Raw genomic sequence first — 16,260 nt, 5'->3', positions numbered from 1 at the left:
GGTTAAGAAGGCACACGGAATACTTGCCTTTATTGGCCGAGGCGTGGAATATAAGAGCAGGGAGGTTATGCTTGAACTGTATAAAACACTGGTTAGGCCGCAGCTGGAGTACTGCGTGCAGGTCTGGTCACCACATTACAGGAAGGATGTGATCGCACTGGAGAGGGTACAGAGGAGATTTACCAGGATGTTGCCGGGACGGGAGAATTTTAGCGATGAGGAAAGATTGGATAGGCTGGGGCTGTTTTCCTTGGAACAGAGGAGGCTGAGGGGAGACCTGATTGAGGTGTATAAAATGATGAGGGGCCTGGATAGAGTGGATAGGACGGACCTGTTTCTCTTGGCAGAGGGGTCAACAACCAGGGGGCAGAGATTGAAAGTAATTGGGGGGGAGGTTTAGAGGGGATTTGAGGGGAAATGTCTTCACCCAGAGGGTGGTGGGGGTCTGGGGTGGAACTCACGGCCTGAAAGGGCGGTAGAGGCAGAAACCCTCACCACATTTGGATGGTGCAGCTTGAAGTGCCGTAACCTACAGGGCTACGGACCCAGAGCGGGAAAGTGGGATGAGGCCGGGTAGCTCTTGGTCGGCCGGCGAGGACACGATGGGCCGGAATGGCCTCCTCCCGCGCTGTAAATTTCTCTGGTTCTCTGCCAACCCGCTCGCTCCCCTGTGGTGAGACACATGTCACTCCTCCCCGACCGCTGCTCATCGGATTCCAAGTTGCTGTGGTAACTTTCTAACAGCATTTCTTTTCTCATTTCCTTTTTGGCGACCACACTTGGGCTCTTTCCCTGAACCGCCTCCAGTTCTGGGAAGAGCTTCCCGCCTTGCACAGAGAGCAGCAGCATTCTGGAATGCACCCAGGACATGGATGCCGTGGCGTTTGGGGCCTACACCGCGTTCTTCACCCACGCCCAGAGCATCTGCTACTACCTGCAGAGTGAGACTTGGCAACAGCAAACAGAGGACACCATCAACAGGTAGCCCAGCTCCGCGGAGGTTCGGGGCTTGGGGCGGGGGTTAGAGAGACAGCATGCGGGCGAGCGGACTCTGCCCAAGGTATGGGGTCGTTGCCCTGAGTGTGGAGGTAGGTAGGGGGTCTCGCTAGCATGGCTTCGAGCCCCCGCTCCACAGACTCGAGCCCCGGAATCCAGGCTCGACCACACTCCCGGTGCCGGTGCTGAGGGAGCGCCGCACTGCGCTGTCGGAGGGGCGGTACTGAGGGAGCGCTGTCGGAGGGGCGGTACTGAGGGAGCGCTGTCGGAGGGGCGGTACTGAGGGAGCGCTGTCGGAGGGGCGGTACTGAGGGAGCGCTGTCGGAGGGGCGGTACTGAGGGAGCGCTGTCGGAGGGGCGGTACTGAGGGAGCGCTGTCGGAGGGGCAGTACTGAGGGAGCGCTGTCGGAGGGGCGGTACTGAGGGAGCGCCGCACTGTCGGAGGGGCAGTACTGAGGGAGCGCTGTCGGAGGGGCGGTACTGAGGGAGCGCTGTCGGAGGGGCGGTACTGAGGGAGCGCTGTCGGAGGGGCGGTACTGAGGGAGCGCCGCACTGTCGGAGGGGCAGTACTGAGGGAGCATCGCACTGTCGGAGGGCCAGTACTGAGGGAGCGCCGCACTGTCGGAGGGGCGGTACTGAGGGAGCACCGCACTGTCGGAGGGGCAGTACTGAGGGAGCGCCGCACTGTCGGAGGGGCGGTACTGAGGGAGCACCGCACTGTCGGAGGGGCAGTACTGAGGGAATGCCGCACTGTCGGAGGGGCAGTACTGAGGGAGCCCCGCACTGTCGGAGGGGCGGTACTGAGGGAGCACCGCACTGTCGGAGGGGCAGTACTGAGGGAGCGCCGCACTGTCGGAGGGGCAGTACTGAGGGAGCCCCGCACTGTCGGAGGGGCGGTACTGAGGGAGCGCCGCACTGTCGGAGGGGCAGTACTGAGGGAGTGCCGCACTGTCGGAGGGGCAGTACTGGGGGAGCCCCGCACTGTCGGAGGGGCAGTACTGAGGGAGCCCCGCACTGTTGGAGGGGCAGTACTGAGGGAGCCCCGCACTGTTGGAGGGGCAGTACTGAGGGAGCCCCGCACGGTCGGAGGGGCAGTACTGAGGGAGCCCCGCACTGTCGGAAGGGCAGTACTGAGGGAGCGCCGCACTGTCGGAGGGGCAGTACTGAGGGAGCGCCGCACTGTCGGAGGGGCAGTACTGAGGGAGCGCCGCACTGTCGGAGGGGCAGTACTGAGGGAGCCCCGCACGGTCGGAGGGGTGTGAGGATCTTTTACCAGGTGATGAATCAATTATTAAGGATGTCATAGCAGCGCATTTGGAAAATGGTGACATGATAGGTCCAAGTCAGCATGGATTTGTAAAAGGGAGATCATGCTTGACAAATCTTCTGGAATTTTTTGAGGATGTTTCCAATAAAGTGGACAAAGGAGTACCAGTTGATGTGGTATATTTGGACTTTCAGAAGGCTTTCGACAAGGTCCCACACAGGAGATTAATGTGCAAAGTTAAAGCACATGGGATTGGGGGTAGTGTGCTGACGTGGATTGAGAACTGGTTGTCAGACAGGAAGCAAAGAGTAGGAGTAAATGGGTACTTTTCGGAATGGCAGGCAGTGACTAGTGGGGTACCGCAGGGTTCTGTGCTGGGGCCCCAGCTGTTTACACTGTACATTAATGATTTAGACGAGGGGATTAAATGTAGTATCTCCAAATTTGCGGATGACACTAAGTTGGGTGGCAGTGTGAGCTGCGAGGAGGATGCTATGAGGCTACAGAGTGACTTGGATAGGTTAGGTGAGTGGGCAAATGCGTGGCAGATGAAGTATAATGTGGATAAATGTGAGGTTATCCACTTTGGTGGTAAAAACAGAGAGACAGACTATTATCTGAATGGTGACAGATTAGGAAAAGGGAAGGTGCAACGAGACCTGGGTGTCATGGTACATCAGTCATTGAAGGTTGGCATGCAGGTACAGCAGGCGGTTAAGAAAGCAAATGGCATGTTGGCCTTCATAGCGAGGGGATTTGAGTACAGGGGCAGGGAGGTGTTGCTACAGTTGTACAGGGCCTTGGTGAGGCCACACCTGGAGTATTGTGTACAGTTTTGGTCTCCTAACTTGAGGAAGGACATACTTGCTGTTGAGGGAGTGCAGCGAAGATTCACCAGACTGATTCCCGGGATGGTGGGACTGACCTATCAAGAAAGACTGAATCAACTGGGCTTGTATTCACTGGAGTTCAGAAGAGTGAGAGGGGACCTCATAGAAACGTTTAAAATTCTGACGGGTTTGGACAGGTTGGATGCAGGAAGAATGTTCCCAATGTTGGGGAAGTCCAGAACCAGGGGTCACAGTCTAAGGATAAGGGGTAAGCCATTTAGGACCGAGATAAGGAGAAACTTCTTCACCCAGAGAGTGGTGAACCTGTGGAATTCTCTACCACAGAAAGTTGTTGAGGCCAATTCACTAAATATATTCAAAAGGGAGTTAGATGAAGTCCTTACTACTCGGGGGATCAAGGGGTATGGCGTGAAAGCAGGAAGTGGGTACTGAAGTTTCATGTTCAGCCATGAACTCGTTGAATGGCGGTGCAGGCTGGAAGGGCTGAATGGCCTGCTCCTGCACCTATTTTCAATGTTTCTATGATCTCGTAATGTATTTAAAGTCGCACGCATTACCTGTAACCATCGCTCTGTTGCTTTGCCGAAGTATGTTCTTTACCCCCCCACCCCCCCACCCTCTCCCAGTCACCTTGTACAAAGTGCCAGGAATAATTGCAGGAGAGATCTGATAATCGGGTGATTGAAACACAGCTTAATGCTCCACAAATGCTAAAAAAAAGAGCGCGCGACGAAACTCATGGCCGAATAGTAATTGTAGCAAATGATTTCAGGTTGGCTGTGAATTCGGAGACCATCGCCCAGCAACTGGAGATGACCAAAGAGATGGCCAGTGAGATCATTGAGGCCCAGAATGCTACACTGAAGGCCCAGGACCAAATTCTGCTCAATGGCGACACACTGAGGCACACGCTCCAGGAATCGACACAAGGTAGATCGGCCAATGAGGGGTGTATATATCGAACAACCGATACCCGGGAGTGAGTTACAGGCTGGAATCTAATCGAGGGTTTGGGTGGTTTATAGAATAACAAGTACCCTACGGAGACCAAGTATTTCCAGCACTGTAACATCGCCTGTCTCCGCCCCCTGCCTCAGCCCATCTGTTGCTGAAACCCTCATCCATGCCTTTGTTACTTCCAGATACGACAAACTAACGCACTCCTGGCCGGCCTCCCACATTCTACCCGACGTAAACTACAGCTCATCCAAAATTCTGCTGCCCCCGTGTCCTAACTCGCTCCGAGTCCCGCTCACCCATCCGTGTTGAATTCCCCCTCGTCCCTATCTCTGTAACCCCCTCCAGCCCCTACACCCCTCCCTATCTCTGTAACCTCCTCCAGCCCCTACACCCCTCCCTATCTCTGTAACCCCCTCCGGCCCCTACACCCCTCCCTATCCTCCAGCCCCTACACCCCTCCGTATCTCTGTAACCCCCTCCAGCCCCTACACCCCTCCCTATCTCTGTAACCCCCTCCAGCCCATACACCCCTCCCTATCTCTGTAACCCCCTCCGGCCCCTACACCCCTCCCTATCTCTGTAACCTCCTTCAGCCCCACAACCCCCCGAGATGTCTGCACTCCTCTAATTCTGCCCTCCTGACCATCCCTGATTATAATCGCTCCACCATCGGTGGGCGTGCCTTCTGTTGCCTGGGCCCCAAGCTCTGGAACTCCCTCGCTAAACCTCTCCATCGTCCTATTAAGACGCTGCTTAAAACCCACCCAGCTTTTGGTCCCATGTACCCCAATACCTCTACTACAGTGACCACACCCCAAAAGTACTTCATTGGCTGCAAAGCGCTTTTGAGGCGTCCGGTGGTTGTGGAAGGCGCTAACTAAATGCAAGTGTTTGTTACGGGGCTCGGGGTAGGATGATTTGCACTCCTGTGAAGTGCCGCAGGGTGGGTTACTGGGTTGAACGCGACTTAGTGACACTGAGCTGTTGGTGTTTCTAGGTGTACGGCAGGTATTCCGCGAGATGCAGGAGTCCACGCAGGAGCATCGGCAACTCTTCGCCGAGATCTTCCATCGCCTCTCGTACCTGCACCAGTTTGTCATGGTCGAGTCCTCCGCCTTCTACTCCTACCTCTACAGTCTGCTGTCTCTCGCCGTGGTCTTCCTGCTCACCTCCGCCCAGCGCACTGCTGCCGCAAGGTCCTGTATCTAACCCCCTGTACCTGCCCTGGGAGTGTTTGATGGGACAGTGTAGAGGGAGCTTTACTCTGTATCTAACCCCCTGTACCTGCCCTGGGAGTGTTTGATGGGACAATGTAGAGAGAGCTTTACTCTGTATCTAACCCCGTGCTGTACCTGCCCTGGGAGTGTTTGATGGGACAATGTAGAGGGAGCTTTACTCTGTATCTAACCCCGTGCTGTACCTGCCCTGGGAGTGTTTGATGGGACAGTGTAGAGGGAGCTTTACTCTGTATCTAACCCCGTGCTGTACCTGCCCTGGGAGTGTTTGATGGGACAGTGTAGAGGGAGCTTTACTCTGTATCTAACCCCCTGTACCTGCCCTGGGAGTGTTTGACGGGACAGTGTAGAGAGAGCTTTACTCTGTATCTAACCCCGTGCTGTACCTGCCCTGGGAGTGTTTGATGGGACAATGTAGAGAGAGCTTTACTCTGTATCTAACCCCGTGCTGTACCTGCCCTGGGAGTGTTTGATGGGACAATGTAGAGGGAGCATTACTCTGTACGCGAATTGTGAGAGTGGTGTGGAAGACTACATTACCCAACGTTGAGCTGTCTGAATCTCCTTTCTCTGCTGTTGTTCAGGCTGATGTTGTTTCTGCTGATTGCCTTCAGTGTGTACCTGGAGAGACTTGTATATTCATCAGAAATCGGGCCCTTGGAGTCGAGCTTTGAGTACACGGTAAGCGCATAATCATAGGCAGTCCCTCGGAATCGAGGAAGACTTGCTTCCACTCTTAACATGAGTTCTCAGGTGGCTGAACAGTCCAATACGGGAACCACAGTCCCTGTCACAGGTGGGACAGACAGTGGTTGAGGGAAGGGGAGGGTGGGACTGGTTTGCCGCACGCTCCTTCCGCTGCCTGCGCTTGGTTTCTGCACGCTCTCGGCGACGAGACTCGAGGTGCTCAGCGCCCTCCCGGATGCACTTCCTCCACTTAGGGCGGACTGGTCTTTGGGCCCAGGGACTCCCAGGTGTCGGTGGGGGATGTTGCACTTTATCAGGGAGGCTTTGAGTGTGGTCTCTGTAACGTTTCCTCTGCCCACCTTTGGCTCGTTTGCCGTGAAGGAGTTCCGAGTAGAGCGCTTGCTTTGGGAGTCTCGTGTCGGGGGGACATGCGGACAATGTGACCCTGCCCAGCGGAGCTGGTCGAGTGTGGTCAGTGCTTCGATGCTGGGGATGTTGGGCCTGGTCGAGGACGCTAACGTTGGTGCGTCTGTCCTCCCGGGGGATTTGCAGGATCTTGCGGAGACAGCGTTGGTGGTATTTCTCCAGCGACTTGAGGTGTCTACTGTACGTGGTCCATGTCTCTGAGCCACACAGGAGGGCGGGTATCACTACAGCCCTGTAGACCATGAGCTCGGTGGTGGATTTGAGGCCCTGGTCTTCAAACACTCTTTTCCTCAGGCGGCCGAAGGCTGCACTGGCGCACTGGAGGCGGTGTTGGATCTCGTCGCCAATGTCAGCCCTTGTTGATGAGAGGCTCCCGAGGTATGAGAAATGGTCCACGTTGTCCAGGGCCGCGCCGTGGATCTTGATGACTGGGGGGCAGTGCTGTGTGGAGGAGACAGTGCTGTGCGGTGGGGACAGGCCGGTGGAGGACCTTTGTCTAACGGGTGTTTAGTGTAAGGCCCGTGCTTTCGTACGCCGCAGTAAATACATTGACTGTGTCCTGGAGTTCAGCAGCAGGTAAAGGGGAAGGATTCACTGCCGTCTGATACTGTACAGCCTGTGAGTGTCTGTCTGCTCCTGTACATGTACCGGAGCGTGGGTGACTGGCTGGGGCTGGGGCCCCTCATTTCCTGGTGCTGATTCTGCCCCCCCCTCTCTGTCCCTTCCATTAGGAGCGTATCTACTGCCGAATCTGGCTGCTGCGGAAGGTGGTGATGGGCGCGGGGGCGCTGGTGCTGGCCTACTTCATTGCCACCTACCAGGACGTGGCGCGGCAGAACCTGGAGCTCCTGCGCAGCCTGAGGCAGACCCAGAGCAGCCTGCAGCACGTGATCGAGGAGGCGGGTGAGTGGCCCGTGAGCGTGGTGGTCCCGACCTGCGCGAGAACACCGACGGCAGGTCCGGGGTGTGGGGGGGCCTGGGGGAGCGGCCTGGGGGGTGTACCGGCCTGGGAGCGGCCTGGGGGGTGTACCACTCCGGGGAGCAGCGTGGGGGTGTACCACTCCGGGGAGCGGCCTGGGGGGTGTACCACTCTGGGGAGCGGCCTGGGGGGTGTACCAACCGGGGAGCGGCCTGGGGGTGTACCACTCCGGGGAGCAGCGTGGGGGTGTACCACTCCGGGGAGCGGCCTGGGGGGTGTACCGCTCCGGGGAGCGGCCTGGGGGGTGTACCGCTCCGGGGAGCGGCCTGGGGGGTGTACCGCTCCGGGGAGCGGCCTGGGGGGTGTACCGCTCCGGGGAGCGGCGTGGTGGGTGTACCGCTCCGGGGAGCGGCGTGGGGGGTGTACCACTCCGGGGAGCGGCGTGGGGGTGTACCACTCCGGGGGGCAGTGCGAGCTGGTGCAGGAGGGCGACAGCAGCGAAGAGTGACGTCACCAAGGCCCAGGTCGGTGATCGGAGCGCGGGCAGGTACACCAGGAGCGGCCAGGTCGGGGCGAAGGAGCGGCGAGAGACTGTGGAGGGACATGATCAGGGCCCAGGAGAGGCGAGGGCCCAGGGGGCAGCACGGGCCCAGCCCACACTGTGTGCGATATGTGGGCGCACTGGGCCCGTGCAGCAGAGCTGGTCTCCAGTCGTCCTGGTTAACCCTTGCCCCTGGACCCAGACCTCGCTCTGTCAAGCCCCGTGTGGTGGCTGGTGTACAACGGTCACCCCACGTTAAAAAAATCCACCCACAGGCATCTCCCACCCTTCAGGATGTAGTTCGGGATCTGGAATATTGGAACGCCTGTGAACTCTCTCCCTTTTTTGGCGTGGAAACAAGTCATCCTCGCCTCGAGGGACGGCCTATGATGGTGATGAGTGCCAGAGTTGGCCTTGCAGCGTTTCCGTCCCGCCGGTGTGTGAGTGAGTGTGGGGGGTGAGGGTCCGTGTCCTTAATAGTGTTGAACTCACTCGGCTTGTCACTCCCCTCTCCCCATCCCCAAAAACCTTTGGATGCAGAACTGTGATGCACTTCACAGCCGAATAGCCAGGGGCACGCCTGGGGCCGCGTTGAGGACTTGGCCGTTTTTCGGTGTCCGATGTCCCAATGTGACTGGATATTTGACTCTGGGAGGCATCACATCTGGGCGCCATTTTCTCCTCATTCTCTTCCCCCCCCCTGCCCCCGGAGCTAGTAATATTGCATCTCCAGCGGATGTAACCCGACCTCTCGCTGTTTTATTTAAAAGAAAAAATCATGAAGGCACCGCTCCCACCGCCTAGCCCCGGCCCGTGGAGGGGCGGGAGGCTGCAAAACACGGAGGTGGACTCGGGGATCGCAGACACGAGGATCGGCAATGCAGAATCTCTCTCATCAGGAGCAGCCCTGCAGCTTGAGGATTGTGAGTAAGAATAAGAGATGATGTTAAAAGGTCCTTCCAATACCAAACACTCCCAGGGCAGGTCCAGGGGGATAGATACAGAGTAAAGCTCCCTCTACACTGTCCCATCAAACACTCCCAGGGCAGGTACAGGGGGTTAGATACAGAGTAAAGCTCCCTCTACACTGTCCCATCAATTTGATATGTTTTGGGATGGGCAAAAGGAGAAGTTGTACATTTGTTTGTGAAAGCCTGGCGTATTGATGGAAGTTTGGGCCGCTCCCTCAGTACTGCCCCTCCGACAGTGCGGCGCTCCCTCAGTACTGCCCCTCCGACAGTGCGGCGCTCCCTCAGTACTGCCCCTCCGACAGTGCGGCGCTCCCTCAGTACTGCCCCTCCGACATTACGGAGCTCCCTCAGAACCGCCCCTCCGACAGCGCAGTGCGCGCTCCCTCAGTACTGCCCCTCCGACAGCGCAGTGCGGTGCTCCCTCAGTACCGCCCCTCCGACAGCGCAGTGCGGCGCTCCCTCAGTACTGCCCCACTGACAGCGCAGTGCGGCGCTCCCTCAGTGCTGTGGCACGGATGAAGACCTGGACTGGTGGATATTGAGAGGCTGGAGTGCTGACCTCGAACCTGTGCTCTCTCTCCTCCCCCAGTCGCCGCCTGTCACACAAGCACGCCGAAGAAGAGCCGAGCCTCTCCCCCATCGCCGTGCCGCTCGGCCGCGAAGAAACGCAAAGCCAAGTCGTCTGATGTTTCTGTCTATAACATCCTGGTTTCTGAGTCGGTGAGTATCCCCTATTGAGGCATGTTCCTTTTCAATTGGAAGTTGTTTGGGAGTTGGGGATAGATCATCATCATCACAGGCAGTCCCTCGGAATCGAGGAAGACTTGCTTCCACTCTTAACACGAGGCCTCAGGTGGCTGAACAGTCCAATATGAGAGCCACAGTCCCTGTCACAGGTGGGACAGACAGTGGTTGAGGGAAGGGGAGGGTGGGACTGGTTTGCTGCACGCTCCTTCCGCTGCCTGCGCTTGGTTTCTGCACGCTCTCGGCGACGAGACTCGAGGTGCTCAGCGCCCCTCCCGGATGCACTTCCTCCACTTAGGGCGGACTGGTCTTTGGGCCCAGGGACTCCCAGGTGTCGGTGGGGATGTTGCACTTTATCAGGGAGGCTTTGAGGGTGGTCCCCTGTAACGTTTCCTCTGCCCACCTTTGGCTCGCTTGCCGTGAAGGAGTTCCGAGTAGAGCGCTTGCTTTGGGAGTCTCGTGTCAGGGCATGTGGACAATGTGGCCCTGCCCAGGGGAGCTGGTCAAGTGTGGTCAGTGCTTCGATGCTGGGGATGTTGGCCTGGTCAAGGACGCTAACGTTGGTGCGTCTGTCCTCCCAGGGGATTTGTAGGATCTTGCGGAGACAGCGTTTGTGGTATTTCTCCAGCGACTTGAGGTGTCTACTGTACACGGTCCATGTCTCTGAGCCATACAGGAGGCGGGTATCACTACAGCCCTGTAGACCATGAGCTTGGTGGAAGCCTATCGTGGGAGCATGTGAATCTCTCTGACACCGAGCCACGTATGGAGATATTAGGGACAGGTGACCAAAGTCTTGGTCAAAGAGGTGGGTTTTAAGGAGGAGAGAGAGGCGGAGAGGTTTAGGGAGGGAGTTCCAGAGCTTGGGGCCCAGGCAACAGAAGGCACGGCCACCGATGGTGGAGCGATTATAATCAGGGATGCGCAAGTGGCCAGAATTGGAGGAGCGCAGACATCTCGTGGGTGGGGTGGGGGGGCGGGTTGCAGGTTAGAGATAGGGAGGGGCCGAGGAGGACATGGAGGATGAGAAATTTGAAATCGAGGCGTTGCCGGACTGGGAACCAATGTAGGTCAGCGAGCACAGGGGGTGATGGGTGCGTGGGACTCGGTGCGAGTTAGGACACGGGGCAGCGAGCACAGGGGGTGATGGGTGAGTGGGACTCGGTGCGAGTTAGGACACGGGGCAGTGAGCACAGGGGGTGATGGGTGAGCGGGACTCGGTGCGAGTTAGGACACGGGTCAGTGAGCACAGGGGGTGATGGGTGAGTGGGACTCGGTGCGAGTTAGGACACGGGGCAGTGAGCACAGTGGGTGATGGGTGAGTGGGACTGGGTGTGAGTTAGGACACGGGGCAGTGAGCACGGGGTGATGGGTGAGTGGGACACGGTGCGAGTTAGGACACGGGGGCAGTGAGCACAGGGGGTGATGGGTGAGCGGGACTCGGTGAGAGTTAGGACACGGGGGCAGTGAGCACAGGGGGTGATGGGTGAGCGGGACTCGGTGCGAGTTAGGACATGGGGCAGTGAGCACAGGGGGTGATGGGTGAGTGGGACACGGGGCAGTTTTGGTTGAGCTTGTGTTTTTTTTGGAGGGTGGAAGATTGATTCCAATGGACCTGCAAAGTGTCCGACTCCTCACAACTACAATCTGCAAACTCCCACTTCAGACTCAGCATCAACTCTGTCTGTGTCACTCTCAGCTTGCGTTTGGCCCCGTCCCTCGCCCTCTCTGCGTCTGAGCTTAGACACGCCTACGCCTGTAAGTGGGTAAAAGACCCCCCCCCCCCCGATCGATCCCACTCCCCCATTGGCCGATTGTGCCCCTGTAGCTGCAGGTCCATTCTGATGGTCATCTGGTGATCCCAGTAGTGAGAGGTTCTAACTATGAACAGACTGGGGCTCATTCCTCGAGAATAGAGAAGGCTGAGGGGTAACCCAATAGAGGTCTTTACGATTAGGAAGGGGTCTCGATGGGGTCTACGTAGAGAAGATGTTTCCCCCTTGTGGGAGCAGACCAGAACCAGGGGGCCTTCAATATCAGACAGTCACTGATAAACCCAATGGGGAATTCAGGAGAAACTTCTTTACCCAGAGAGCGGTGAGAATGTGGAACTCGCTGCCACAGGGAGGGGTTGAGGCGAATAGTATCGATGTATTTAAGGGGGAGCTGGATAAACACACGGGGGAATGGAAGGAGATGGTGATGGGGGAGATGGAGAGGGGTGGGAGGGGGCTGGTGTGGAGTATAAATCCCGGCACAGAGTGATGGGGCCCAGTGGCCTCTCTCTGGGCTGTAAAACTATTGTACCTAGGTTGCCACAGGGAGAGTGTCTCACCTCCCGACTCCCCAAAGCCTCTCCACCATCTACAACCCACAAGTCAGGAGTGTGATGGAACACTCCCCACTTGCCTGGGTGAGTTGCAGCTCCAACAACACTCGAGAAGCTCGACACCATCCGGGACAAAGCAGCCCCGCTCGATGGGCCACGCTCCCCACCACCTTCAACACTCCCTCCCTCCACCACCGGCGCACCGTGGCTGCAGTGTGCACCGTCCACAAGATGCACCGCGGCAACTCGCCAAGGCTTCTTCGGCAGCACCTCCCAAACCCGCGACCTCTACCGCCCAGAAGGTCAAGGGCAGCAGGTCCATGGGAACACCACCACCTCCCCCTCCCCCTCCCAGTCTCACACACCATCCCTCGACTTGGAAATATATCGGCCGTTCCTCCATCGTCACTGGGTCACAATCCTGGAACTCCCTCCCTAACAGCACTGTGGGAGCACCTTCACCACACGGACTGCAACGGTTCAAGAAGGAGGTTCACCACCACCTTCTCAAGGGGCAGTTTGGGATGGGCAATAAATGCCGGCCTGGCCAGCGATGCCCACATCCCGAGAACGAAAATGGGGCGAGGTGTCTCTGTGGGAGCCGGAGCGATTTAGAGAGTTCCTGAAATAATAATCTCCTTTCCCCCCCCGCAGCCTTCAAAGTACAATCTACGGAACAGGAAGCACTCTGGACGGGTAGCGGCGGTTCTCCGATGATCCCTGGTGTTACCGAGCGTGGGACATATTCTGGGATCACCCCTTCGATCCAGTCCACGGGTCTAACCACCTCCCCCTCTGGTTCAAACACTCGATTGCTTTCTGCTGCTAACGCGTGGGGGGGATGGAGAACCCACCGTCCAGTTCGGGCCTGGGGATCGTTGCTGGAGGGTGAGGGGCCGTGTTATGTACCCCTCTTGTACCCCCCCGCATTGTACCAGCCTGAAACTGTGGGAGGGCAGTGCGGAGGGCAACTTGTGAGCCGCTGATCGAGGGGCTGTGCTGGCACACAATCTTTTCAAACGCTTTATTTTAAAGAGAGAAAAATCACGGACTATTTTGAGCCTGGGCCGGGTGTGAATTTTATGTCTTAAACTGCTTGCAATGGTCAATAAACTGATTTTTATAAAGCTGTGTTTTTTTCTGGATGCTTGTTTGTTTAAGGATAAGAAATTGTTTTTTACACTGGACATTAACCTCTGGGCCTGACAATCACTTCGATAGTGGGGCTGTGTGTAGAGCTATCACACTACTGCCCCTCGTACCCACACTCCCTCGTACCCACACTCCCTCGTACCCACACTCCCTCGTACCCACACTCCCTCGTACCCACACTCCCTCGTACCCACACTCCCTCGTACCCACACTCCCTCGTACCCACACTCCCTCGTACCCACACTCCCTCGTACCCACACTCCCTCGTACCCACACTCCCTCGTACCCACACTCCCTCGTACCCACACTCCCTCGTACCCACACTCCCTCGTACCCACACTCCCTCGGTTCCCACACTCCCACACTCCCTCGGTACCGACACTCCCCCGGTACCCACACTCCCTCGGTACCGCCCCTCCCACACTCCCTCGGTACCCACACTCCCTCGGTACCCACACTCCCTCGCTACCGCCCCTCCCACACTCCCTCGGTACCGACACTCCCACACTCCCTCGGTACCGCCCCTCCCACACTCCCTCGGTACCCACACCCCTCGGTACCGCCCCTCCCACACTCCCCCGGTACCCACACTCCCCCGGTACCGACACTCCCCCGGTACCGACACTCCCCCGGTACCGACACTCCCTCGGTACCCACACTCCCTCGGTACCCACACTCCCTCGGTACCGCCCCTCCCACACTCCCTCGGTACCGACACTCCCACGCTCCCTCGGTACCGCCCCTCCCACACTCCCTCGGTACCGACACTCCCCCGGTACCGACACTCCCTCGGTACCCACACTCCCTCGGTACCGCCCCTCCCACACTCCCTCGGTACCGACGCTCCCTCGCTACCGCCCCTCCCACACTCCCTCGGTACCGACACTCCCTCGGTACCGCCCTTCCCACACTCCCTCAGTACCGACACTCCCACACTCGGTACCGCCCCTCCCACACTCCCTCAGTACCGACACTCCCTCGGTACCGCCCCTCCCACACTCCCTCGGTACCGCCCCTCCCACACTCCCTCGGTACCGCCCCTCCCACACTCCCTCGGTACCGCCCCTCCCACACTCCCTCAGTACCGACACTCCCTCGGTACCGCCCCTCCCACACTCCCTCGGTACCGCCCCTCCCACACTCCCTCAGTACCCACACTCCCTCGGTACCGCCCCTCCCACACTCCCTCGGTACCGCCCCTCCCACAGTGTGGCGTTCCCTCAGTGCGGAGCTCCCTTGGTATCGCTCCTCCGACACTCCTTCAGTACCACCCCTCCCACAGTGCAGAGCTCCCTCGGTACTGCCCCTCCGACACCCTCAGTTCGCCTCTCCCTCGGTACCGCCCCTCCGACACTCCCTCAGTTCGCGCCTCCCTCGGTACCGCCCCTCTGACAGCGCCAGGATAATGAGGTTTGAACCTATGACCTTCTGACTCAGTGTCAGCGAAGATGCCGCTGTAATTTTAATATATTGGGATAAATATCAATTGCTGATTTGTGCCATTGTACAAGGTGAATTAAGACCTCGGGGTGAAGCCTCCCCTTCCCTTCAGGCCTGTTCCCGCCGGTGGCTATGCTGCGGAATGCAATGACCGCTGATTTTACGTGAAAATGCCGCTCGCGATGTTTCTCCACCCCCGCCCCATTGCAAAATTCTGCGCTGAAAATCTTGCCGCCACTTGTTCAGCCGGTGCACTGAGTTTGGGAGTGTGGCACTGGCGCTGGCTGAATGTGTTTTGTCGGCCGACTGCCGTGTCTGGCTGACAATTTAGCCCCTGGGTTCAGCTGGGCTACCAACTGGCACCCCCTTGCCCGGCCTGGCCAAAACCCTCCCCCGTGGCCCCAACTTCAAGAATTACTGCCCCCTTTTCCTGAGAAGGTTCACTCGGTTGATTCCAAGGATGAGGGGGTTGACTTATGAGGAAAGGTTGAGGAGGTTGGGCCTCTACTCATTGGAATTTAGAAGAATGAGAGGTGATCTTATGGAAACGTATCAGATTATGAGGGGGCTCGACAAGGTGGATGCAGAGAGGATGTTTCCACTGATGGGGGAGACTAGAACTAGGGGGCATGGTCTTAGAATAAGGGGCCGCCCATTTAAAACTGAGATGAGGAGGAATTTCTTCTCTCAGAGGGTTGTAAATCTGTGGAATTCGCTGCCTCAGAGAGCTGTGGAAGCCGGGACATTGAATATATTTAAGACAGAGATAGACAGTTTCTTAACCGATAAGGGGATAAGGGGGCGGGCAGGGAAGTGGAGCTGAGTCCATGATCGGATCAGCCATGATCGGATTAAATGGCGGAGCAGGCTCGAGGGGCCGAATGGCCGACTCCTGCTCCTATTTCTGATGTTCTTGTGATGAAGGGGAGAAACGAGGTGATGCACCAGTGCGAAGCCACCATCAGCACTACGCTGATGGCCTACGAACCTCCGCTCACCGCCCCCACTACAACCAACTTCAGGTCCGCCTGAAAACGAAGCCAAAGAGCGGAATTTTGCTCAGGAGGGCCCCGCATCCACTGTGCCGGTAAAATCATGTACAGCAGACACCTCCAGTCGCTGGAGAAATACCACCAACGCTGTCTCCGCAAGATCCTGCAAATCCCCCGGGAGGACAGACGCACCAACGTTAGCGTCCTCGACCAGGCCCAACATCCCCAGCATCGAAGCACTGACCACACTCGACCAGCTCCGCTGGGCAGGGCCACATTGTCCGCATGTCCCCCGACACGAGACTCCCAAAGCCAAGCGCTCTACTCGGAACTCCTTCACGGCAAACGAGCCAAAGGTGGGCAGAGGAAACGTTACAAGGGACCACCCTCAAAGCCTCCCTGATAAAGTGCAACATCCCCCACCGACACCTGGGAGTCCCTGGGCCCAAAGACCAGTCCGCCCTAAGTGGAGGAAGTGCATCCGGGAGGGCGCTGAGCACCTCGAGTCTCGTCGCCGAGAGCGTGCAGAAACCAAGCGCAGGCAGCGGAAGGAGCGTGCGGCAAACCAGTCCCACCCTCCCCTTCCCTCAACCACTGTGTGTCCCACCTGCGACAGGGACTGTGGCTCCCGTATTGGACTGTTCAGCCACCTGAGGCCTCGTGTTAAGAGTGGGAGCAAGTCTTCCTCGATCCCGAGAGACTGCCAGTGATGATGAGTCCGAGGGAGGAATGAAGAGGAGCTGGTCTCGA

General features: G+C 57.9%; 1 protein-coding gene across 1 annotated transcript in view; it reads left to right on the top strand.

Annotated features, from left to right (window-relative positions):
* LOC139240459 (uncharacterized) overlaps window positions 1-13,053 on the top strand; it is a 22,731-nt gene extending 9,678 nt beyond the window's left edge. Inside the window, exons 2-9 of the mRNA XM_070868994.1 lie at window positions 808-981; window positions 3,887-4,044; window positions 5,072-5,270; window positions 5,894-5,990; window positions 7,154-7,325; window positions 8,653-8,805; window positions 9,443-9,573; window positions 12,581-13,053. Of these exons, the coding sequence (XP_070725095.1) occupies window positions 808-981; window positions 3,887-4,044; window positions 5,072-5,270; window positions 5,894-5,990; window positions 7,154-7,325; window positions 8,653-8,805; window positions 9,443-9,573; window positions 12,581-12,643 (1,147 nt within the window). The 3' untranslated portion in view covers window positions 12,644-13,053. The remainder of the gene's footprint in view (window positions 1-807; window positions 982-3,886; window positions 4,045-5,071; window positions 5,271-5,893; window positions 5,991-7,153; window positions 7,326-8,652; window positions 8,806-9,442; window positions 9,574-12,580) is intronic.
* The last annotated feature ends 3,207 nt before the right edge of the window (window positions 13,054-16,260 follow it).

The sequence above is a fragment of the Pristiophorus japonicus genome, chromosome 32 (assembly GCF_044704955.1).
Source record: "Pristiophorus japonicus isolate sPriJap1 chromosome 32, sPriJap1.hap1, whole genome shotgun sequence".
NCBI classification, from domain to species: Eukaryota; Metazoa; Chordata; class Chondrichthyes; family Pristiophoridae; genus Pristiophorus; species Pristiophorus japonicus.
The sequence above is the reverse complement of the archived record's forward strand: the minus strand, read 5'-3'. Positions and strand labels throughout refer to the sequence as shown.